Source organism: Molossus molossus, unplaced genomic scaffold (genome assembly GCF_014108415.1).
Source record: "Molossus molossus isolate mMolMol1 unplaced genomic scaffold, mMolMol1.p scaffold_m16_p_21, whole genome shotgun sequence".
NCBI classification, from domain to species: Eukaryota; Metazoa; Chordata; class Mammalia; order Chiroptera; family Molossidae; genus Molossus; species Molossus molossus.
In genome coordinates this window covers 12,765,832-12,788,873 of record NW_023425357.1, presented here as the reverse complement: position 1 = coordinate 12,788,873, position 23,042 = coordinate 12,765,832, and the positions used below count along the sequence as shown (strand labels likewise).

The following is a 23,042-nucleotide window of genomic DNA, read 5'->3' as shown; positions in this document are numbered from 1 at the left end:
CATTCATTCACACCATCACCCATCCATTACTTAAACAGTTCCGGAGGCTTCGGGTGTGCTGGGCCTCGTGCTGGGCTATGGTGCAGACCAAGGTGAGTCAAGCCTGGGTCAGATAAGAGGACTCATACATTGATGGGCAGGGTTGTGCAGAGGCAGGGGAGCCCAGAAGAGTCTTTTTGGGTTTGGCAGTCAGGAAAGGGTTTCCAGAGGAGGGGCCATTGGAGCTGGATCTTGGAGGAGCAGGAGGTACCAAGCAAGGGTGCAGGTGAGCCTGTGGGAAGGGCATTTCAGCATGAGCAAAGACAGGGAGGCGTGCAAGAATATTACTGTCTGTAGGTGCTCAGGCAGAAGGCTGGTCAGGCTGGAAGAGGATGAAGAGGTGGGCAGAGGCCAGGCTGAGGAGCTTAGACTTTGTTTGGGGGGCAAGGGGTAGGTATTAGGAAGCCACAGAAGGGTGTAGAGTAGTGGTTCTCAACCTGTGGGTCGCGGCCTCTTTGGGGGGTCGAACTACCCTTTCACAGGGGTCTCCTAAGACCGTCAGAAAACATATTTCTGATGGTCTTAGGAACCGAGACACTGCTCCGCTCCTCTATCCGTCTCCAGGCGGGTCCGCCCACATGCAGATCCGCCCACATACAACATGAGGAACTGTATTAAAGGGCTGCCGCCTCAGGAAGGTTGAGAACCACTGGTGTAGAGCATGGGAGGGCTGAGTCACAGCTAGAGTCAAAACCGGAGGAATAAGACTGGAAACCAGTTTCCCAGAAGGTGGATTGGGCAGGGACCCAGGCAGGAGAGGATGGAGCCTGGATTAGGCCAGAGGCTGAAGTGACAAAGCAGGAGGCAGAAAGAACAGAATATAGGGCTTGATGGGCTGTGGGGGTCAGGGGATGTCCAGGGCAAGACCCAGTCCTCTGGCCTGGGGGCCTGGGGGATGATGAAGCCATCCCTGGGGTGGGGACAGGACAGAAGAGCAGGTTGGTGGTGATGACTCTTTGGGCAGAGATGAACAAGAGGTAGGGCAAGGGCAACTGTGACCTAGGCCAATAGGCCTGGACCTTCAGGGAGAGTTCTGGGCTATGGCTCCCTCACCCATCACGGGGTCTGACTCAGAAATCACTTGTTGGGTGAATGAGGGACTCTGATGTGAGGGTCCTCCTCTCCCCATCTCGTCAGGAAACTGTGCTTTCTTGTGTTTCTGCATCTTCTGTCTCTCCCTTCCCTGGCAGCATTAAAATATATTCCATTATCTCTAATTACACTCCTCCATACACACACACACACCCTGCATCAAACTCCCTTGAATTAGCTTTCATCTCTTTTTTTAAAATCCTTACCTGAGGATATTTTTCCATTGATTAAAAAAATTTTTTTTCTTTATTGATATTAGAGCGAGAGAGGGAGAAGGAGAGATAGAAACATTGATGAGAGAGAACATCGATTGGTGCTTTCTGCACGCCCCTCACTGGGGATTGGGCCCACAACCTGGGCTTGTGCCCTGACTGGGAATAGAATCGGTGACCTCTTGGTGCATCGGTTGATGCTCAACCGCTGAGCCACCCTGGCCGGGCTTCCCATTGATTTTTTTTTTTTTTTTTTTTCCTTTACTGATTTTTTTTTTTTTTGTACAGATAGAGTGGGAGGGAGAGAGAGAGAGAGAGAGAGAAACATCGACGTGAAAGGGACACATCGAGTGGCTGCCACCCGCACAACCAACCAGGGCCGGGGACAAACTGCAACCGAAGTACGTGCCCTTAGCGGGAACCGAACCCAGGTCTCTCCGGACCGCAGGCTGACGCTCTAACCGCTGAGCCAAACCGGCCAGGGCCCATTGATTTTTATATAGAGTGGAAAAAAGGGAAGGTGAGGGAGAGAGAGAGAGAGAGAGAGAGAGAGAGAGAACATTGATGTGAGAGAGACACATCGATTGGTTGCCTCCTATACAACCCGGACTGGGGCAGGGGATGGAACCTGCAGCCCACGTACATGCCCTTTACCAGGAATCAAACCCAACCCATGATCTTTCCATCTGCTGACCAACACAACCGTTGAGCCAATCTGGTCAGGGTTAGCTTTCATCCCTTTTACAGCTAAAGACTTGTACCCACCAGCTCAATCCCTTACCACCAACTCCCTCTTCAACCCTCCACAACTGGCTGCCCACCTCCCATGGCCCTGCAGCAGCCCTGTACAAGGTCACAGGGGACCCACCTGCTCATTCCTCAGGCCTGAGGATAACATCTGGGTTCTCACCTGACACAGACCCCTCCCTCTCGCCTAACATTTCATTTGCTTGTATCCTCCTTTCCTGGTCAGCTTCTTCCCTCTCCAGCTACTCCTTAGGACCCTCCAGGGCTCACTTTTCACTGCCTGCTCTTTACTGGGGGCCCTGGTCCTCAGGGCTCTCCGTGTCTGTCCTAGTTCTCTGTTTATCCCACCTGCCATCTCTTCCGTGAGAGGTTCTAGTCCCTCAGCTCCAGTCAGAAGTGAGCACCCAGCCCACTCTCCTGCCTCCTGGATGGTCTCACTAAGACCTTTTGATCTGTGTGCAAAACAGCCCTCCTCAGCCCCCACCTCCCTCGTACACACCTGAGCCTCCTCCCAGGAGAGACAGCCTAACTGTCCACCTACTCCCCTGGCCAGACCTGAGTTTCATGGCAGTCTCCTTACTGTCCTGTTGCCTCTGCCCTACCCTTAAGTCCTATTCATTCAGCCTAAGTTATGGCTCTGGAATCTGCTCCACCCCTACTCCCGCTCCCTGCCCGTTGCTCCTGTTCAGGTCTTGCCTTCCCTGGCTTGATCCTCTTCCTTTGCTTCCATGACTCCATTCTTGCCCACCCTTCCTCCCTTAATTGATTTTTTAGAGAGGATAGAAACATGGATGTGAGAGAGAAACATCAACTGGCTGCCTCCTGCATGCCCCCTTACTGGGGATTGAGTCCGAAACCCTGGCACGTGCCCTGAGCGGGAATTGAACTGAGACCTCTCAGTCCATGGGATGATGTTCAATCCACTGAGCCACACCGGCTGGGCCATGCTTGCCCCTTTTAGCCTATCCCTCAAGGTCCCAGCAGGCTCTTCAGTGCCATGATCTGATCCTGGCCTTCCCCTGCCCAAAGCCCTTCTTGGCTCTCCCTGCCCTACAGTTATAGTCCAAATTCAGGATTTGCTCCAGTTGACTACGCCAGGTCCTTTGGGTCACTCTCCACTTTGCACCTGACTTTCTGACCATGCAGAAGCCTTGATCACTGTCCACTGGCTCTAACCTTGCATGTTTCTTTTGCTTAGCCAACTTGTGCTCATCCTTTAAGGTCAAGCTTGGATCACCTCCTCCGTGAAGCCCTCTCTGACTACTATAGGTGGAGCCCTTGTGGGGGCTGACAGCCTGTGTTTGCATCAATCCCCCAGGCTGTGTATTGAAACCATCTGCTCCAAACCCAGGGCCACAGAATCTTGGCTGAGGGAGACTGTCACAGGTGGGCAGAGCTGGGGCTTCCAGATTTTGGGCGACCAGTTTGTTTCTGGTGTCTCATTAGCTTTGCTGCAGTTCTCTATGGGGTTTGGTTCCCTTCTGGTGGGTGGTAGGGTTGGGTTGGCAAAGGGTAGTACCTAAGAACACAAAATCCTTTGGTGCTATACCTGGATTAAGTCTGTGGGGGAAGTGGGTCTGTGATATGCGGAGTTCAGTCCCTCCTTCGGAAACCCGAAGCTGGGCCCTCAGCCATCAACCTAGGTTTCTCAATCCCAGCAGCTGAGTCCCATGCTGCCCCAGATGGACAACCTCACCCCCCGTTTGAGAGAGGCCAAACTAATCAAGTACTTTTATTTACAAACTAACCTGCAGGTAGGCCAGGCCCCCTGCACCGGCTGCAGGGCAGTGGAGAGTGCTGGTCCAGCTGTCTCAGACTGGTTTGCCTGGGCCCCTGACCCCAGTCCAGGGTCTCACTTCCTGGCCCTCCCTTATCATCCCCCAATTTAAGGCACATCCCGCTCCCTCCCATCGGCCCTCCTCTCGGAGCATATTCAGTGTTCACTAGGCCACCGAGGGGACGCAGATGGGAACAAGAGGCCTTTAGTGTCACCCCCACCTCCCAGCCCGGAAGGACACGAAGTACACGTGCGGCCTGGTTCTGGTCGGAGGCTCAGACAGGCGTGGCCGGCGCAGCGGTGTTGGGCAGAGTGAGGATCTGGCGGATTCGCTCCACACACAGCGCAGCTGCCTGCCGCGTCTCCCGGCACAGCGACGCCAGGCTCAGGAAGCCGTGCGGCAGGTCCTCCACCACGCGCAGCGTCACGGGCTTTCCCAGGCTGCGCAGCCGCCGTGCGAACATGACGGAGTCGTCCAACATAGGGTCCAGCGCGCACGCCTGCGGGACAATGAGGGTGAGGCACAGGGGCGGGTGCATGAGCCAAGGGGGTGGGACATGTGTACAAGGGTGCAACAGAGGAGGGAGACATTAGGGATAACCAAGCCCTTTGGCCTCTGCTGCTTCTTCCTTCCCCCAGGATCCACTGTCTCTTCCCTTTCCCTGACTCTCCAAGCCCTGGGGCTGCCTCACAGCCCCATGGCGCTCAACAAGATGGCAAAAGAAAATGGGAGCCCTGCCTCCCATTCTCCCATTGCCAGGCATTCCTTCCTTGTGGCACAACCCTCCCCACTCCCAGGAGCTGTCTTTCTCCACGTGCACTGGCATCCCACCCACCCCTCCCACTGGTCCCTGTCTGGCACGCACCACGATGTGCACAGGTGGCAGGCTCTGCAGCATGCTCTCAGGTGCCAGCAGTGGTGACATGAAGGGGTTCTTGGCGATGGGCGATGAGTAGATGGGCATCCGCGTGGGGCCTTGGCTTGAGCGCCTTGGGTGGAAGCCCTCCGGGAAAGAGGCATCAATGCGCCGGAATCTGGTCTCGGTAGGCAGCTCATCTTGGGCCTCAAGCTCTTCTGATGCATCCTCAGGCCGGGGTAAGAAGTTGACATCTGATGGTGTGGAGGGGCCAAGTGTCTCTGCTGACAGCGACAGCTCAGAGGTGCCTGATGTCTCGGAGTTGTCTCTGACACTCAGGTCACTCAGTGTCAGGTTCTTGAGGGGGTCTGTGCCCAGTGGGTCCTCAGGCTTGGTCAGTGCTGCTTCAGACACGCTGCGCCGCATTGGCTCTGCAAGAGGAGCAGGGTCAGGGGCTGGCTGTGTTGGCTGTGTGTGTGGGTGGCTGGCAGGGAAGGTCAGGGGAGGGGCAGGGGCCTCTGGAGGAGGAGCTGCATCCTAAGGCTTCGAGACCTGGAGTGTCCCCCAGACACCCTCCTTGGGGCGGAGTGGAGCTCTAGGTGCCCAGGCTGCAACTGCAAGGGGCAGGTGGGAGGAGTCACGCACGTGGTCTTGGAGGTGGAGCTATGTTCTAGTGGAGGTGTATGTGTGGTGACTGGGAAGGTTAAGAGCAAGTCACTACTTCTGGGAGTCTGTTTCCTCACAGGAGGTGCTGAGGATTCAGTGGGATAAGATATTGAATTAGGTTCTGCTGTTTTATTAGCAGGCCTGGCACTCTGTTCCAGCAGCCTCCTGGCCCAGCATGAGGCCCAGCCATCCTTTAATGGCTATTTGACACAGAGCATATGAATGGATCAAAGTGGAGCAAGGAGCAGGTGCACATGACTCTAAAGGAGTCTACAAAGTCTTGGGGGCATATTAGATTCCCAGGGATCCCAAACGTGTGTGTGTGTGTGTGTGTGTATATATATATATATTTTTTTTTTTTATTTTATTTTATTTTTTTATTTTTTTTATTTTTCTTTCTTCCCTAGCTTGTCTTTATAAATCCATGAAGGCAGCCCTGGCCAGTTTGGCTCAGCAGTTGGGAGAGTCGGCCTATAGTCCAGAGAGACCCAGGTTCAGTTCCCGCTAAGGGCATGTACCTCGGTTGCAGTTTGTCCCCGGCCCTGGTTGGGTTGTGCGGGTGGCAGCCACTTGATGTGTCCCTTTCACATCGATGTTTCTCTCTCTCTCCCCCTCCCACTCTATCTGAACAAAAAATAGAAAAATGTCCTCAGGTGAGGATTAAAAAAAAAAAAATCCATGAAGGCAGAAAGCAAGGTATGAAAATAACTGCGTAAGTGCTCTGTGACCCAGGGTACCCTAGTCAGGGGTTCCAGCATCCTCTAAGAGCACCTATTGTGTACCAGTAAGTATTGTACTGGGTGCTTGACATGAATGTGTGCATGCAATTCTTATGAAAACCTTATGAGGCAGGTACTCTTACTATACCCATTTCACAGAGGAGCAAAGCAAGGCTCATGTCACCCAGCAAGCATCTGGTACAGTAGGGAGTTAGACTGGTGGTGTGTGTACAGAGCACCTGTCACCTTTATCCTGTAAGAAAACCCCCAGTGTTCAATGGTCCATGTACCTAAAATTTAAAGCCCATTTGTTTTTGTGTGTATTTATCTGCATCCATTTGAATATCCCAATATCAAAAATTTAATTTAAAATAAAACTAATTGGAATAATTTTCTGAATATTCATATATATTTGAACATGCAATTCCTATTACTCAGAAAATACTGTTGATTTGCAAGAGATAGAAAATAAGTTGAATTGGTTGTGCTTTAAAATCCTTAAAAAGTTAAAGAAAGGTGAGAAGAAATGGGTCCCTGGATGGAAGTGACTTTGGGCCCTGAGGGTCCCACCACCCACTCAAGGCTGGGAGTCTTCTCCACTTCCTGAGGTTCATCCCGTTTGCTAATCTCCCTGCCGCAACCTCCTAGGTTAGCTCCTGCAGCAGGGATAATACCCCGTGTGCCTGCGTTAAAAGCCTGAAAGAATCTAGGAGGGCTGGACTCCCACCTGAGAGCCCATCTGGGCAGGCCTTCTAAGTCACATACTAGGGTGCCTTTCTGGGAAAGGCTGTTTGGAAAGTTAAATCCTATCGTACCTGGGACTGAGATGACCCGGAGGGCAAGAAGTCCTTGAATTTCCAGGCTTTATGGTACCCAGGACAGATATGGGGCAGAACCGGGAGGGTGATCTCTGTTTCCCTGAGTGCCCCAGGGCACAGCCCCTTCCCCCCTCAGGACTTGTGGGGTGCCAGGCTATTCCTCCTGGGAATGCTGCATGGGTGTGTGAGGAGGGCTTCACTTACCTGCCATGGGCACTGAGTTCTGGTGGGACTTGTGCCCACTCAGCTCCAGGAAGGAGTTGAGCCACGAGGAGGCTCCCAGGCGGAGGTCCCGTAAGAGCAGGGCTGTGTCCCGCCGAACCAGCCCCATCATGCCCAGTGCCTTCTGGTCTGAGTCGGAGTGGTCTTCTGCCTCCCCACCTGCGGAGTGTATGTGGGGGACTAGGTTGGTCTCTTCTCTTTCTGGGCCCAGTCTCAACACCCAGAGCTTCAGGAATCTATGTCCCCAGGGATCCAAGAATAGCTGATCAGTTAAATGGGAGTCTTAGATTCCTCTCCTCAGACCCAGGAGATTGGGCTTTAGCCCCTGTCCCTGTAGGCCCCAGGCATCCTGGCCCCCTAGCTCCCAGCTCTGGGCCTTACCAGCATAGGCACTGACACACTTGGAAAGCACGCTGAGGGGCAGCAGGGGGTCCATGAGGCTCAGCAGGCGGGAGGGAGAGGCGGTGGGCTGCAGCATTGTAGCTGGATAGGCTGCCATGATGCCGTCTGGGACCCGCACCCCGTAGTCCGCTGCCCGAAGGGAGACGGTGAAGCAGAGGTTCCCACCTGCGCTGTCCCCTGCGAGGCATATCCGCTCGCACGTTGAGCCTGGTTTGGAGGGGGGCTTGGTCATGCTTGGTAGGGAGGAACTCAGGCTCTGGGCTGGGAGCACTGGGCTCTTAGAGGTGGGGTGTGCGGGCCTCAACCCCAAGGTCGAGCCAACTGCAGGTTTAGAGACTGGTAAACTGAGGCAGGGATTTGGACCCATTTGAAGGACAGTGACCAGAGAATCAGGCGGACTCAAGACATGGGGAGGCCCAGAGATCAGGAAGCTGTGAGGCTGGAGGCTGGAAGCAAGGAGGATGGGCAGGGATGGGAGGAGTGGGAGGGCATCTGAGGCCGGGAATTGGAAGCCAGGGTTCAGTTTGACCAGGGGCTATGGCCCTGTGGCAGAGGGCACAGTTCCACCCTGCTCTGTGCCTCCTAAGATGTTGGAAGTGGAATGTCAGAAGAGCTGGAACCATGGGCTGGAGACATCAAGGGGAACAGGAAGAGGAAAGAAAAGGTCAGAGGAGACTTCCACGGGGGAGGTGGGGAGCTGGAGTGTCAGGGTTGGAATGGGAGCAGGAGGCAGAGGAGGAAGTGGTTGATGGAAGGCTGGGTGAGCAGTAGGGCAATGGGGCGAGTGCTGAGGCGGAGATGGAGGAATGGGCAGTGAGGGGTGGCCAGATGGCAGAGAGCTGGGTGGTAGGAGACGGAAGGGGAGGCAGGGGGTGAAGACTGAGGCTTGAGAAACAAGCTGGCTCGCTCCCCTGCGGTGTGGGCTGGGGGTGAAGCAGGCTGGGACAGGAACAGCGAGTAGCAGTGAGGGCTGGGCTCACCGAGGAGGGCACAGTTCTTGATGGCCCAGCAGTAGGCGTAGAAGCACTCCTCCAGTGCACGCGGGAAGGGGGCCTCTGGGGCCAGGGAGTAGTCGATGGAGAGGATGGGGACACCCAGCTCCTGAGCCCAGGTCTTGAGGTAGGGTTCGTGGGACTTGGAGGTCTGGGCCACAAAGCCACCGCCGTGGATGTGCACGACCAGGTACGGAGAGCGGGGTGCCTGCTGGGGGCGTGGCCAAAGCTCCAGGGCCCTCGGACCCTCGGACTTCACCAGGCTGTTGAGATCCTCACTGTCCTGGGGGTGAGGGAGAAGGAGGCGGGTGAAGCTGGGGCTGCCTGGGCCTCCGCCCACCAAGGGGATGTACTCAGACAGGAGGGCGCAGGTGTGAGCAGTGAGAGTCAAGACAGCGTGGAGGGAAGGAGGGCATCTGGGTGAGGGGGGGTGCTGCCTGTGCCCCTCACTCTGGGCCTGGTCCCGGCCGAGGCAGGGGCCCTACCTGTCCTTCACGCAGGTCGTAGGAGATGAGCCTGACGAGGACTGGCGCAGGGCCCGTGTGGGCTGAGGGAGGGGAGATGGTGACCGTGAGTTTGGGGTCAGCAGTCAGTGGCATTTCTAAGGCCTCCGGTGGCAGGCTGAGTAGGCGGCTCACCCTCACGGTCGCCGATGCCATGTTTGCTAGAGACTGGTGGGAGGGAACAGAAAGGGCACTGGGGATGGGCGGCTTGAGCCCCCGCTTTTCCCTTATGTGCCATCCCTGGGACTGGAACCCTGCAGAGACCTGATGTAGCCTGGGATGGGTCTCTGGGCCCCAGTGTCCTGGTCTTATAACAGATTTGGGCCCCGTCAGGCCCCACACTCACTGATAGCACCTCGATCTCGGTGATATTCCAGAAGGCTTTCCAGAAGTGCACGTCCAGGTTCTGAGTGATCCGCTCAAACTCGGCCCCACGCAGCTCTGGGTCGATGGCAAAGCGGCCGCTGGTGAAGAGGGAGCTGGCGGTCACACCTGCGGGTCGGGAGGGTGTCAGGGAGCCCAGTGGGTCAGGCTGTGGGGGCAGGGATGGGGGGGGTGGGAGGGCAGGGGTGGTGCAGACAGGGCCTGCTGGCCTGGACTCACTGAGGCCGGTTTCATTGCGTTTGTAGTGCTCCCCAAAGGACACCAGCCCGATGGAGATGGTCTGCAGGAATGGCCTGATGGCGGGCGTGAACTGTGGAGAGATGCTGCTGTCACCCATTGCCCAGGAGGACCAGGGACAGGCAGAAGTGAGGGGCAGACACTGTCATTCAGCAAACATATACTGAGCTCCTCTCGAGCCAGGCGCTGCTCTAGGAACACACCATGTGATGTCAAGTGGGGACCAATGCTTTGAAAAGACAGCAGGTGGAGGGAACACGGAATGATGACTAGGGGTTAGCTTTAGATGGTCTCCAGGGGACTCGAGGGACCCAAATGAAGTGAGGGAAGGCTGTTCCTTGCAGGGGGCATGGCAAGTGCAAAGGCTATGGGGCAGGCTTGCTTGGCATGGCTAAGGAAACCTGGGGCCAGTGTGGCTGAAGCAGGGTGAGTGGGGGCAGGGAGGCCAGGATGCAGTCAGAGAAGCGGTGGGCTCACACAGGGCCTGAGGAATTTAGACGTATTCCAGATGTGGGGTGGAGCCACTGGAGGATTGTGAACTGGGAGTAAGATGATGCAAGGATTTCCTGAAAGTCAGCGAGGACAGAGATGAGGTGCGGATAGCAATGGGGACCAGATACAGGTCAACAGGAAGACAGATGGGAGACGGTCAGAGATAAGGCCAGAGATCGAGGCAGAAAGACAGCCAAATGGGGAAACAGCATCTGAGAGAGAAGCCAGGCGACTCAGGGAAGACAGGTGACAGGGAGACAAGATCAGAGGGGAAAAGCCACAGGAGGTAGGCACAGGGCCAGTAGGGTTCTTCTGTTCATTTGGCAAATACTGAGCGCTAGGCACTGGGCTGGAGCAGGGGCAGAGCAAGACCCAGACAAAAGAGACCTCTTGCTCTAATGGGGCTGACATTTTACAGCGGGAGGCTGTCCTGCAACATAGCACGGCAGGGCCCTGAGTAGCTGTTATGCATGGCCCTCCCCCTGGCCAGGAGCCCAGCGGGCCAGAGAGCACAGTGGTGCTTGGCCACTGTGGCTGGATGCTGGCTCAAGTGGCCCCAGGATCTCTCTCCCATGACTTGAAGGTCACAGCCAGGACATAGGGAGGAGCTGGCTGGCCCAGCTGAGCTGATCAATATTTGTGGGTTCAGTTTAGGTGAGGGGAAGTTCCCAGGTACACCCAGGTTGCGTCACTGAAGATAGGCTGCCCGACAGGGAAATGGGGAACAGAGGCTGAGAGACTGCCAAGCTCAGCTGTCACTGAGTTGGGGAGGCCTTGAGAGGGTCTGAAGGGGGCTACAAGGTGACACAGCTTCAGATACTCCTGGTGGGGTTCCCTGATGTGGCTGGGGACCAGGGGAGCTGGCACTGACTCAGACAGGGGCAGGTGGGCCTCTGCTCTGAACCTGGTGCCCCAAGGCCCCCACCCCGCCAATTCTCTGAGTCTACAAACTACTTTTCCTATGAATCTGAAGGCCTCCAGGCTGCCTCCCTTAGTGCTGAGATGAGCTGTCTCCCTGAGGGTGGTTTGGGGTGAGCAGAGGGAAGAAGAAGGACTGCAGCAGACAGAAGTCAGGGTCCTAGTCCAGGGAGGAGAGGCCTCGAGCTCAGGTTTTCCTCACTGTCACCAACTCGGATCTGTTCCTTTGCCCTACCCCCAACCTGAAAATCCTGACTTTGCAGCTCCTTAGGTGAATCAGAAAGCTCCGGCAGACCTGGGTCCAGCTGAGCAGCTTGTGGGGGGCTCCCCTTGAACCTCTGTAAAATGGAGCTCATACCCTTCCTCGTCCCTCCCAGGCCCCCAGTGGGATGACTAAACTGGGTGTGTTCTCACAAATGAGCCGTCAAGAACAATACTGACTATCCTCCTGGGGGTCTCAAATGATCTCAGGGGCCAGACAGGTAACATAAGAGTGGATGGATCTCCTGAGTATGGGGCCATAGAGAACAGTGAGAAAAGCTATGCAAATGAAAGATGTGTGGCTACATGGTGGACCCAGCCTGGGGCCACGTTTGAGGGTCCCATGTAGCTGTCTGGGCCCCAGGTAGCTTCCCCTTTCTGTATCCACAGTTTTCTGAATCCATAACCCTTGCTGTTACTGTACTACGCTACTGGGCCAGATCAGGGGCCGCCAGGTGCCTCACTGTGGGCCCAGGGCTGGGCAGGTGGCTCACCTGAAAGCCTAGGCAGCGGCCGTAGAAACAGCCCTTGTGCAGAGTGACATACTCGCGCAGGAAGTCTGCGGTGAGCCCCTCGTCACCCTCGAAGAAGAGGCCCCCTGGCCGGTTTGTGGCCAGCAGGCGCTGGGCGTAGTAGGCCAGAGCTCGGAGCTGGGTGAGGGCGGCCAGGTAGGCCTCGAGTTCAGCCAGGTTGTGGCTGGCACGGAAGAAGATGCTGCGGCGGTTGGAGGCCACGTAGCGAGATTTGTGCAGCAGGTGCGCCATGCAGCAGCGAGCTGTGTGCACCAGGCTGCGGTACCCATTGGCTGGCGTCTCTGCATCCAGGTCAAAGAGGTGTGCCACACCCAGCAGGCGGCCCAGGGTTGGCTCTAGCCCCACCACCTGCTCCCGAATACCCAAAAAGACATTTGACAGCCGCCGTGCTGTTTCCCCAGGACCCTGGCTGGAGAAGAAGGCCATGTTGTCCTCCGCCAGAGTCACCAGTGACTGTGTCATCGTGCGTATGTCCATGCTGCGCATGAGCTGTGAGGCTGCGGGCAGGGGAGAGGCTCATTAAGCAGAGTTGGATCACTCCTTGGTCAGCTGGAGCTCCAGGCTCCAGGAGTCCAGGCTCTATCCCCTTCCTCCCTCAGACCCAGGCGTCAGAACCCAGCCTCCACCTTTAGATCCAAAGGTGGCATCTAGGTACCTAGATCCTTTCTTCCTCCTCAGGAACCAGGAGTTAGAACCCTCAGCCTGTCCTTCCCTAGGTGTCCCTGCTCTCTCCTCTTGGTTCCCTTGCTCCAGCATCTCCTATACCCAGGAGTCTTCCTACTCCTTTCAGGGACCAAGAACTCAGGCATGCGTCTCCATTTACTGTCCTGGGTCCAGGATACCTTCTAGGTTCTGTACGGATTCCAGCTGGTTCCCTCTCGGGACCCAGGAGTTCAGGCCCCCACCCCACCTCCTTCTCAGGCCCCAGGACCCTCCCCTCCAATATTTGGGAGAGTTCATCCCATAGCCCACCCATTCCCATCCACTTGGTGGGGCCCCGGGATGCCTTACTAAAACTGAAGTCACTCTTGCCCCTTCCTGGCCACTCAAGTCTGGCTGTGGAACCCCTCTAGCTCCTTCCCTGTTCCTCTGTGCGGTCCCCAAACTCCATCTCACTCCTCTCACAGCTGGGTCCCCTGGCCCTTGGGCCTATCTACTTGGCTTAGACTGTATGGGCCAGCTCTGCTCCCCTGCCTGGAACAGCAGTACCCGTATTCATCGCTGCCATTGCCCTTGAGCTCACTCTGTGCCAGACCGTTAAGAGCTTTCTGTGTATTTGTTCATTTGTCACTGATAACTCTCTGAGACCCACACTGCCTCGGTTCACGTTCAGCTATTAGTGGTAGCATCCCATTATACAGGAGAGGAAACTGAGGCTCAGAGGTGTTAAGGAGCTGAAGGATGCATTAAAAGCGGTAGAGCATCCTGGCTGGGTAGCTCAGTTGGTTAGAGCATTGTCCTGATATGCCAAGGTTGTGAGTTTGATCCCTGGTCAGGGCACATATAAGAAGCAACCAATCAATGCATAAATAAGTGGAACAAGCCCTGGCCAGTTTGGCTCAGCGGTTGGAGCGTCGGCCTGCGGTACAGAGAGACCCGGGTTCAGTTCCCGTTAAGGGCGCGTACCTCGGTTGCAGTTTGTCCCCGGCCCTGGTTGGTCGTGCGGGTGGCAGCCACTCGATGTGTCCCTTCACGTCGATGTTTCTCTCTCTCCCTCCCACTCTATCTGTACAAAAAATGGAAAAATAGCCTCGGGTGAGGATAAAAAAAAAAAAAAAGTGGAACAACAAACTAATGTTTTTCTTCCTTCCTTTCTCTCTCAAAAAAAAGCCCGGCCGGTATGGCTCAGTGGTTGAGCATCGGCCCATGCACCAAGAGTCGATTTGATTCCCGGTCAGGGCACATGCCCAGGTTGTGGGCCTGATCCCCACATCTCAATGATGTTTCTGTCTCTCCCTCTCCCTTCCTCTCCTTCTAAAATCAATACAGAAGAAAAAAAAAAAAGCATTAGAACAGAGTTCAAACTCAGGTCCAGAGTTGTGTCTCCCTCCCGGGGCTCTGGAGGCTGGGTCTCTAGCTCTGGCCCTCAGAAACTGGATTAGACCTGACTCCCCACACTTGAGGGTCCCCCTTGGTGGGGATGCCCTCTGCTCCAGAGAGACTTCCCTCTTGCAGCCCACCCAGCACCTTGCCTGGCTCCTGGGTTGAAGGCCCCCTGCTCTTCCCAGAAGAAGGTTGTACTCTCTTTTTTCTAGGCCCTGGGGTTTGCCAGTGGTCATTCCTGTCTCTCAGGGTCATTCCTGTTTCTCAGCTGGCTGCGCACTCACCCCTCTAGGCCTCTTCAGAACTTGCACCAGGCTAGGATTGGCTGCTGAACTGTGGGAATGTGGCTTGTGCCTGGGGCGATAAACCAGGGGAGGGGCACAGCCTGTCCAGGGTGTGGCCACCAAGCCACCTCCCACCCACAAGGGATAGTGAGATCCACGTGCAATAAACAGAGCCTGGAGCTCAACTCCCTGCCCCCTGTCTGCTCCCACCCCAGTTCAATTCTGCTTTAGATCACCCCCCACCTCAGGAGTACCCAGCCCCCGCCTCCCTCAGACCCAAGGGTCCAGGCCCCCAGCTCCTTCCTCCCTCAGACCAGAAGTCCAGGCCCCCGAGCCCCCTATTCCCTCAGACCCAGGAGTCCAGGATCCCAGCCCCCTTTGGACCCAGGAGTCTTAGCCCCAGTCCTGAACAAACTGTGCCCTCTCACCCAGCCAGGCTGCCCTCCCTCTCCAGGGTGGATTCAGGGAGCAAAGGCCCTGTGATCTCAGCTCCTGCCACCCCCATCCCCCCAGGCTGGCCCTGGCACAGCCAGCCCCAGCTGTTAGGGAAAGAGAGGGGGTAGCCAGCCCTGCCTGTCCCTCCTGGGAGGACAAAAGCAGATTAAGGATAGGGCCAAGCTCAGCTAGGGGCCTGAGCCACAGGTCCCATGGTGTGGTGTTCCTATACTGGGCACCTATACGTGCTACTTTTTTTTAATTTAATTTTTTTATCCTCACCCGAGGACACTTTTCCATTTTTTGTTCAGATAGAGTGGGGGGAGAGAGAAAGGGACATATCGAGTGGTTACCACCCGCATGACCCAACCAGGGCTGGGGACAAACTGCAACCGAGGACCGCAGGCCGACGCTCTAACCACTGAGCCAAACCAGCCAGGGCTGTATGTGCTGCTTACCCTTCACAGCCCATCCTGCTCTGACTGTTCTCTCCACCTCATATATGGGGAAAGCAAGGCTGAGAGACACTTTACCTATGTTAATCCACATGCTTCTTGCCTGGCCAGCTCTTTCTTGCCCCTGAGTCCTCAGCTTGTCACCTCCTTGAAGAAGCATTCCCTAACTGCTCATCCCAATAGGAGGTATGCTGCCCAGCACTGTTTACTGCCGACATACTTAAGTTGTTCTTCTAGAATTTTACATATTTGCAATTATACATGTTTATTATCTGTCCACCCCCCCGCCCAAGGGAAGAACCAGGCTTCACAGAACCCTGGAGCTTCTAAGAGCCGTGAAGCTTATACGTGCGGAGGTGGCGCTATTTAGGAAAAAGAATATAAAATCACAAATACAAAATTAGGTACAGGGTCTTGTAAGGGTTTAGTGGAAATGAAAGGCCCTGAGGCCTCTGTCATTTGCTTGGCTGGAGGTGAATCCTTGTCTCTCCCCCTGAAATGCCATCCCCATGGGGGCAGGCCCATCATGGGGCCTAGTCAAGAGTAGGTGCTCAGCAAATATTTGAAGCAGAAAAGAAGCCTGAAGAGTCACAGTGGAAAGAGGGGATGGATGGGAGCTTCAGAGAGGACCACCCCTCCTCTGGGCAGACAAAAGACAGATGGATAGAGGCCTTTGGAGGTAGCTCTAAACTTGGTGGCTATGACAACAGAACACTGGCCCCAGCCACTCACCAGGTGATCCTGGATGAGCCTGGTTTCCTCTGGATGGAAACTGTACTTGGCCATCCTGCCTGCCCCCCAGGCAGCCTTTTCTAAAGCTGTCTGCTTGGTGGTTCTCAATGGTCTCACTGAGGTGTGGACTGGGTCATTTTCCTGTGTGGCATGGAATGCTGTTTAACATACTATACAACTAACTATTTATGTGTTTGCTCTTTGTCTCCTTCATTAGTTTATAAGCTCCCTGGTGGCAGGGACTTTGTTTTATTGCTGTACCCGAACCCCTTGCACAGTGCCTGGCGTATGGCCAGTGTGTGGTATTTATTGCCCAACTGTGGTTTCCCACTTTATAAAGCCATTATTATTTACTTCCCATCTATGCGGTAGGGCTCTTTATTGCAGATGAGGACACAGAAGACCTGGACAAGAACGGTGACTTACATAAAACATTTGGGAAGAGGCTGGATCCCAGGCTCTCATGACTCCAGGGCCCTGCTCTTCGCCCTAGTCCAGGCAGCTCCCATGGAGGCGAGGCTGGGTGGAGCTGGCAGGAAGAGATGTTGAGATTGCCAGAAACTCACCAAGAATCCCAGGCAGAGGGCACTGGGGCAGGGGCAGGCCCACCAGGGCCATGGGCGAGACTGGAGCAGAGGTAGGGCTGATGGGCCCCTTGGCCTGGGCACCAGCCCTTTGCCCTATAGAGCCATTATTGGGCAGCTGAATCAGGCCTGGATTTTGGCCCCTGGGGACTGAGCAGGGGATGGGGAAGGAAGTGGGGGGAGGATGGAGGAAGGGTGAGGTCTGGGGCCTGGAGGGGTAAGGGCTTCTGAAGGGGAAATGCCTGGACACAGGTGCAAGAGGGGGGCCAGCAAGTGCAGCCAGTTCTCTGAGTGTTCCCACAAAAGAGCAAACAATGCCCTAAGGACAGACTGTAGTGTGCCAGACACTGATCTCTATGTGCTTTCTGTGAAGTAACTCATTTCATCCTCCCCAGGAAGCATGAGGTAAGGACTATTATCACCCCTTTCAGCATATGAAGAAAAAGACCCAAAGCAGTGACATGCTGCCTAGGGTGTCACAACCAGCAAGGATGGCATATCTGAGTGTTGCTCCTTCTCTCTGTCATGCCTCAGCTGTGTGCTTTCTGGGTAGTCAGGTGTGTGTGTGTCTGAGGTTCACATGCATGCATGTATGTACATAGGTTCAGGTCATGGCTAGTGTTTGTCCTGGCCTCTGTTTGTGGGTGGGAGTGTTGACATTTTTTCTCAATCTTTTTCTGTTTCTTGGTATGTCTGAAGGCATGTTTTTATGCATGTATCATGGCCTATGTGTGTTTCTCAGCCTGTGAGTGTATCTGTCTGTTTTCCTCAGCCTGTGAGATTGTTTGGGCATGTGTTTGTATGAGTATGGATATATATTTTGATATTTGTGCATATCTTTTTATTTTTACTTTTTAATATCTTTTTTAAAATCCTCATTTGAGGATATTTTTCCATTCATCTTCAGATAGAGTGGGAGGGGGGGGAGAGAGAGAGAGAGAGAGAGAGAGAGAGAGAGAAACATTCACTGGGTTGCCTCCCGCATGACCCCGACCAGGGCCAGGGAGATATCTGTGCATATCTTGGTGTGTGTGTTTGTGTGGTGTGAAAATCTCTCCCCATTTGCTCAAGCCAGAATGCAGGGAATCATCCTGGCCACCTCCTATCCCTATCCAATCCATGTCCAAGTCCTGTCTATTCTACCCTCTAGAAAACTCTGGAACCTGGTCCTTCTCCCCCACCCCTAATGCTTCCAAATTTGGATGACTGTAACAACTCTTTATGTGCCTCTGATTTTGCCCCTTTCAATCTCTGCTCCGCTTAGCAGCCAGAGGATCTTTCTAAAACATAAATCTGGTCACACACTCCCAACCCTTCAACAGCCCAACCCCTGCTCTCAGGGTAAAGCCCCACATCCTGGACATGGTCTCCTAAACCAGGGACCATCTGGGCTCCCTGCCTGCCCAGCCTCCTCTCTTCCTCCCCTCCCTCGCTGAGCTCCCTTGGTGCTGTAATATGCAGCTGCCTTGGGCCTCAAGGTCTTTGCTCATTCTGTCCCCTCTGCCCTCCCTGCCCCCCTTGCCCAGCGGTCAACACTAGCTCATCCTTGGGTCCAATGTCACCTCCTTGGGAAGCCTCCCTTACATTTTTTTAGGAATTTCCTTCTTGCATTTATCACAGTTTATAATTATATCTGCTTTGGGGATTATTTGATTAATGTCTGCGTCTACAGTTCTAATGTGAGTCTGTCCTCACCACTGAGAACCCAGGCCTTGCCCAAATAAGTGTTCAGTGAATGTCTGCTGAACGAATTTGTGTGAATCAAGGCTAGGGCACACAGTAATTCTGAGCGTACACACTCCCTGCCCTCAGGAGGCTGGGGGTAGCCATGTTTCTACCCTCACTGGCCAGATAAGGAAGCTAATGTGACCTTGCCCCTTAGAGCCACAGTGTCATCATCTGGGAAATAAGGTGATCATAATGACACTATGGTTGTCATCAGGTTACTGGTAAGATCAAATTGATGACTAGGACTGCACCAACAAGCCTGGATGCCCTTGGGCAGAGGTGGAGTCTGATTCACCCAACTGAGACCTGGCACTAGGGCAGGGCCTCAGGAAATGAGAGGTAAATCTCAGAGCTTGGGGGAATGAACCTTTGTGAGTAGGTGGGCCCATGGATTTGTGAGGACTGGCTCAGCCCTGTATAGGAAGCCCTGCCCAAGAGGATTCTGACTCCTCATGACAATCCTAAGTGTGGCACGATTATTATTGTCCCAGTGTTATAGTTCATGCATTCCTTTAGTTATTAATTCAATAAATATTTAAGTGCCTATGTGCCTGGCATAGCAGGCTCTGGAAATGCAGGGTAAACAAGGCAGACACTTAGGGAGCTTGGGGTCTAATGGAGGGTAACCTCCACTCCTCTTGCGGGTTTGCTGTGTGCCAGCGCCAAACACACTGCATTCATTCAAACCTCACAACAGCCCTACAAGTCAGACACTCTTATTACTATGTCCTTTTTTTAGCTCAAAATGTTAAGGCAGGGAAGGAAGGAGGCTGTTGCCCATTCCCACATAGCCCGAGGAACCAGGTCTCCAGTGCCCATGTACTTAACCATGGTCTGTACTGCCTTTGGACACTCTGTCCTGCTTGTGATGCTGTCTTGCCTTGTGACAATGAATGCCCTTGGGCACCAGTCTGAGCCTGTCTGAGCCTGCATGTGCATCTGGAGCCCATTCCAGGTCTATCCTTGACAGGGATGTACAATGCAGAATTTGGGGTCTCTGGGGCCCAGGGACTATGTCAGTTTCTTAACTGTACAGGAACCTCCCACAGGTCCTCACTTGAATTGACAAATATTCAAAACCAAGCAAGGGCTTAATGCCAGCCTCTCCCTGAGGCTTGCATTATCTCCACTGGGCTATCTTTCAGTAAATAATGTGATACCTTTGGAACCCAGGTGACAACCCTCCCTTCTCCTGAGGGAGGGTGTGGCAGTTGGAAACCAACCCAGGAACCCCTAGTCCTAGGAGTGGGGTCAGGAAGATAGGCCCCAGGGGAGCAGGGCTGAAGCAGGTGGGCTGACAGGAAATGGATGAGTAGACTGAATGAATGAAGGATGGGAGCACGGGTCTGTTTTGAGCTGTACTGGCCCCCTGGCATTTCCCACTCTGGGGCACCCCTTCCTCCTACCTTTCTCTGACTCACCCCTAAAATTCCTCTTTGGCAACAACTTATAAACCTCTTTCTTCCAAGAGTGCCTGAGACCTGAAAATCGGCGCTTGAACTATTTCCCAGGTGGGAAACACTGAGGGCAGGAGTTGCCTAAGGTCACACTGCGAGTACAGAGCCAGAGCGGGAACTCTGGTCCAGAAGACTCATTCGGGACTCTCCTCCCAAGACAGTAGTGGGGCGTCCGGTAGTCTCTATGCTGGGGGGTATATTCGGCTCTCACATCATCCTCGCATCCCCCCGCAGGGCGGCAATGGGCCAGTCCAGGCACCCCCCCTACTTCTCGAGGCGGTGGGTCAGCCCACTGAGTCCCCAGTTTCCCGTAGGATGTCCAAGGTTCCTTCCGGGCTGTTGCCGCCCCCGCGCGCTCACCTTTGGCCTTGATTTTTCGCCATTGCCTGCGGCTACGGCTGTTGGATCTCATTCTGTCCTTCTTCGAGGCCGGGGCCCCAGGGGACCCGGCGAGCCCCACTTCCCCGGCTGACGCCGACTCCATCAATTCTCTTCAGTTCCCCGCGCGGGAACCAATTCCAGCCGCTGTGCCCCGCCCCGAGGGCCAATCCTGTTTACACACCACCGCCGGGCCCCCATATCACCCAATCATGGGCTTGCTCCACTCTGGGTCCCGCCCCCCGAGCTATTAGAACCTCACTCCACCGCCGGGCCCCGCCCACAACTGCCAGCGCCTAAGGGCTGGCCCCGCCCCCTCATACGCATTAAAAGACCGGCGACCAACAAAAATGTGGCCCTGGAGGCGGCGAAAAGCGTCCTTCAGTCAAGTCTAGTGGGGCGTCTCAAGGTTGTCACCCTAGCACAGAAGCCTGGACCTTATAACGTTGGTTCTCAGCCTTGTCTTCCCACTCACCTTCCCATGTAAGGATCCCCTAGAGCGCCACCCGGCTCGCCCGCTGGAAGGGGAGAGCGGGGTGCCAAGCGGAGCCTCCGCCGCGAGGCAGGGGGCGGGCCGGGTCCTCTGGCCCTTCAAAGTCGGGGCGGGACGCCAGCACAGGAGGCGTGGCTCTGCCTGCGTGCCATTGGAGGAGGAAGCTCCTCCTTCTCCCTGCCCACTGCCTCCTAGTTCTCTTTTGCTCAGTTTCTCGTGGCTCTTTTCTCTGCCTTCTCTCCTCCCCCGGGAGTGGGAAGGAGGGGGCAGAGAGAATACTCGGCGCCTGCGTACTAGCTCCAAGACGAGCGGTGTTGGAGGAAGTGGCGCGCGCCTGGGAAAAGGCGGGAAACAGAGGAGGCTCGAGGCTCGCGCATGAGCACACCTTCAGCTCGCGCATGAGCACACGGCTCAGGTGCTTCAAGAGAGGCGGACTGGTCGCTCCCGCGGTTTCGGAGGCCCAGAGAAACATCCTCATCCTCAGCGCCGGAAAAACACCCGGAACCCTTTTATTTCTTCCCACCCCTCCATCCCATCCCCCCAAGGCCTACAACCAGCCAGGGCACTGAGAGACACCAATTACTTTCTCAACCCTGAGAGGGACGAGCCAGTCCTCCCGGGCGGGAGGGGCCTCAGCGTTGGGACCACCATTGCTGGCCCTTGGACTAGGCCGCCTGGCAGCACCCTCCGCTTCCGGAGTGGGGCTGCATGTTTTTTCCCCCTCCAGCTACTTCAACAAGTAACTCCTCATTCCAGGGAGAAAGCTCGATGCCTGCTTCTGCCTGGCAGGGCTTTGGAGCCTAGAGAAGGGGGATGGGAGCTGGAACCGGCACCCAGGGGCACCACTGCCTGCTGCAGAGGGGGGGAGGGAGGGCTGGTGGCCATCACTCTCCCCTCCCACTACCCCCAACTCTCCCTTCCTCTAGCTTCGACCTTGTCTGGGACTTGGCAGACCCCATGGCCCCTCTCCTAGGCTCTCCCTTCCAGAACACAACCCATAAGGCCTTCGTGCCTGGCTAGACTGGGACTCCTCTAGGGAGGAGAGCATGTGTCCTGCTGCGGAGGGACAACCCCCAGAGCTCAAGGATTGCTAAGGCATCGGTTTTGGCCTAGTCTGGATGGAAACTCCCTGAGGGTAAGGGGCCTCATTCAGCCTTGTGTCTCTGGTGTACACCCCATTGTCTGCCCCTAAATTGTGCTTCAATGGGTTTGGGGAGGAATGGATGAATACTGGTAAGCTTCTTTGGTGTTCGATGGATTTACCCAAAATTCATCGAAGGAAGGCAGCCTGGTGCCTGGGAAGAAGTCAGATGTTGGCTTTGGATCCTGGACTGGCCACTTTCCTACTGCCCACCTCGAGTCAGATCTTTTACATCTCCAGGCCTGGGCTTCCTCATCTATCAAATGGGGCTGTTGATCTTTGTTTCACAGGACTGTTGAGGGATCCCCTGAGCTGACCTGACATACTGGCAGCTCTCAACTACTTCTTGGTGGGATGAATAACTGTCCCTGGGAGACTCCCATTCTCCAGGATCAACTTACCTGTGTCCCAGTAGCGTCTGCGATTCTGGTTGCTGGTTTTCTTCCCTTGGGCTGATGTCCCACCATATCCTGACATGACTTCATAACCAGGTTTCCCCTTGAAGTCCAACTTCATCCCCTGGGCCACTGTTCCACTCCTCATGGCTGGTGAATCAGCCTTGGATGGATACCCTGAATCTAAGTCACAATCTGTGACCTGCTCACGAAATGTCTTCCACTCTGAGGCTGGTCGCTGTATGGATAGTTTGTGAAGTTTTGATAGAAATCCCAACTTGTTCAAAGATGCCTTCTGGGATTTGACTGGAGCTCTTTGCTGGACTACAGGGTCTGACTGTCCTATGTTCTGTTGGGACATAGATTGAGTTTGGGCCCAAGATGTTGATCCAGCTTCTTGTTGAGCTAGAGGTGGCTCTACTGGGCCAGGTCCTGGCTGAGCTACACATCCTGCTCCCAATTCTGGCTCCTGTTGAGTTCTAGATTCTTTTTCTGGCTCAGGACCCTGCTGTGAGGCAGCTCCCTGTTGAGTGGGGAGCACCCGTTGGATGGGAGGTGATTGCTGTGGGGCAAGGAGTTCCTGCTGTAAAGCAGATTTTTGTTGGGCTCTAGTTTCCTGCTGAGATTCAGCTTCATGTTGGGCAAGGGGCTCCTGCTGAGTGAGGGGTCTTTGCTGAGAAGCAGGCTCCTGTTGGGTATTGGGTCCCTGCTGAATCTTAGATGCTGGCTGTGCTGTGGTTGTCTTTTCTGGGCCAAGGTCCGGCTGGGTAATAGGTATCTGGTGTGGCTCAGGTTCCCGGTCAGGTCTAGGTACTGCCTCAGAAACTGGCTCCACCGTGGTTAATTCCCTCATAGGAGACGTTAATCTCCCAGGCTTCATGCTTCTGGCCCCCCACCCAGGCCTCCTTTGTCACAGATGCCTCATTGATTCCTCATGATTTCACCTCTCTACGGGTTTCACTCCTTTATCCTGGCATTCTTGGTCTTTTTATGGCACTGCTGGCCCTCACTCCTGTGCCTCCAGCTGTAGGAGGATGTATTAGAAA

General features: G+C 54.9%; 1 protein-coding gene across 5 annotated transcripts; it reads right to left on the bottom strand.

Moving 5' to 3' along the window:
• Positions 1-3,804: 3,804 nt before the first annotated feature.
• Positions 3,805-22,876, bottom strand: LIPE (lipase E, hormone sensitive type). 5 transcript variants are annotated; one of them, XM_036275828.1, is made up of 11 exons: positions 19,950-20,054; positions 16,247-16,349; positions 11,833-12,368; positions 9,650-9,740; positions 9,393-9,538; positions 9,029-9,214; positions 8,532-8,826; positions 7,531-7,758; positions 7,132-7,308; positions 4,734-5,155; positions 3,805-4,367 (listed from the first exon to the last, which is right to left on the bottom strand). In XM_036275828.1, the coding sequence occupies exons 3-11, from the start codon at positions 12,355-12,357 to the stop codon at positions 4,143-4,145; spliced, it is 2,295 nt and encodes a 764-aa protein (XP_036131721.1). In that variant the 5' UTR covers positions 12,358-12,368; positions 16,247-16,349; positions 19,950-20,054; the 3' UTR covers positions 3,805-4,142. The 5 variants fall into 5 exon arrangements, with proteins under 5 accessions (XP_036131721.1, XP_036131717.1, XP_036131720.1 ...); XM_036275825.1 differs by lacking the exon at positions 16,247-16,349 and adding an exon at positions 20,443-20,541 and having other exon boundaries at positions 4,143-4,367; positions 19,950-20,139; XM_036275824.1 differs by lacking the exons at positions 16,247-16,349; positions 19,950-20,054 and adding an exon at positions 22,003-22,876.
• Positions 22,877-23,042: the final 166 nt, after the last annotated feature.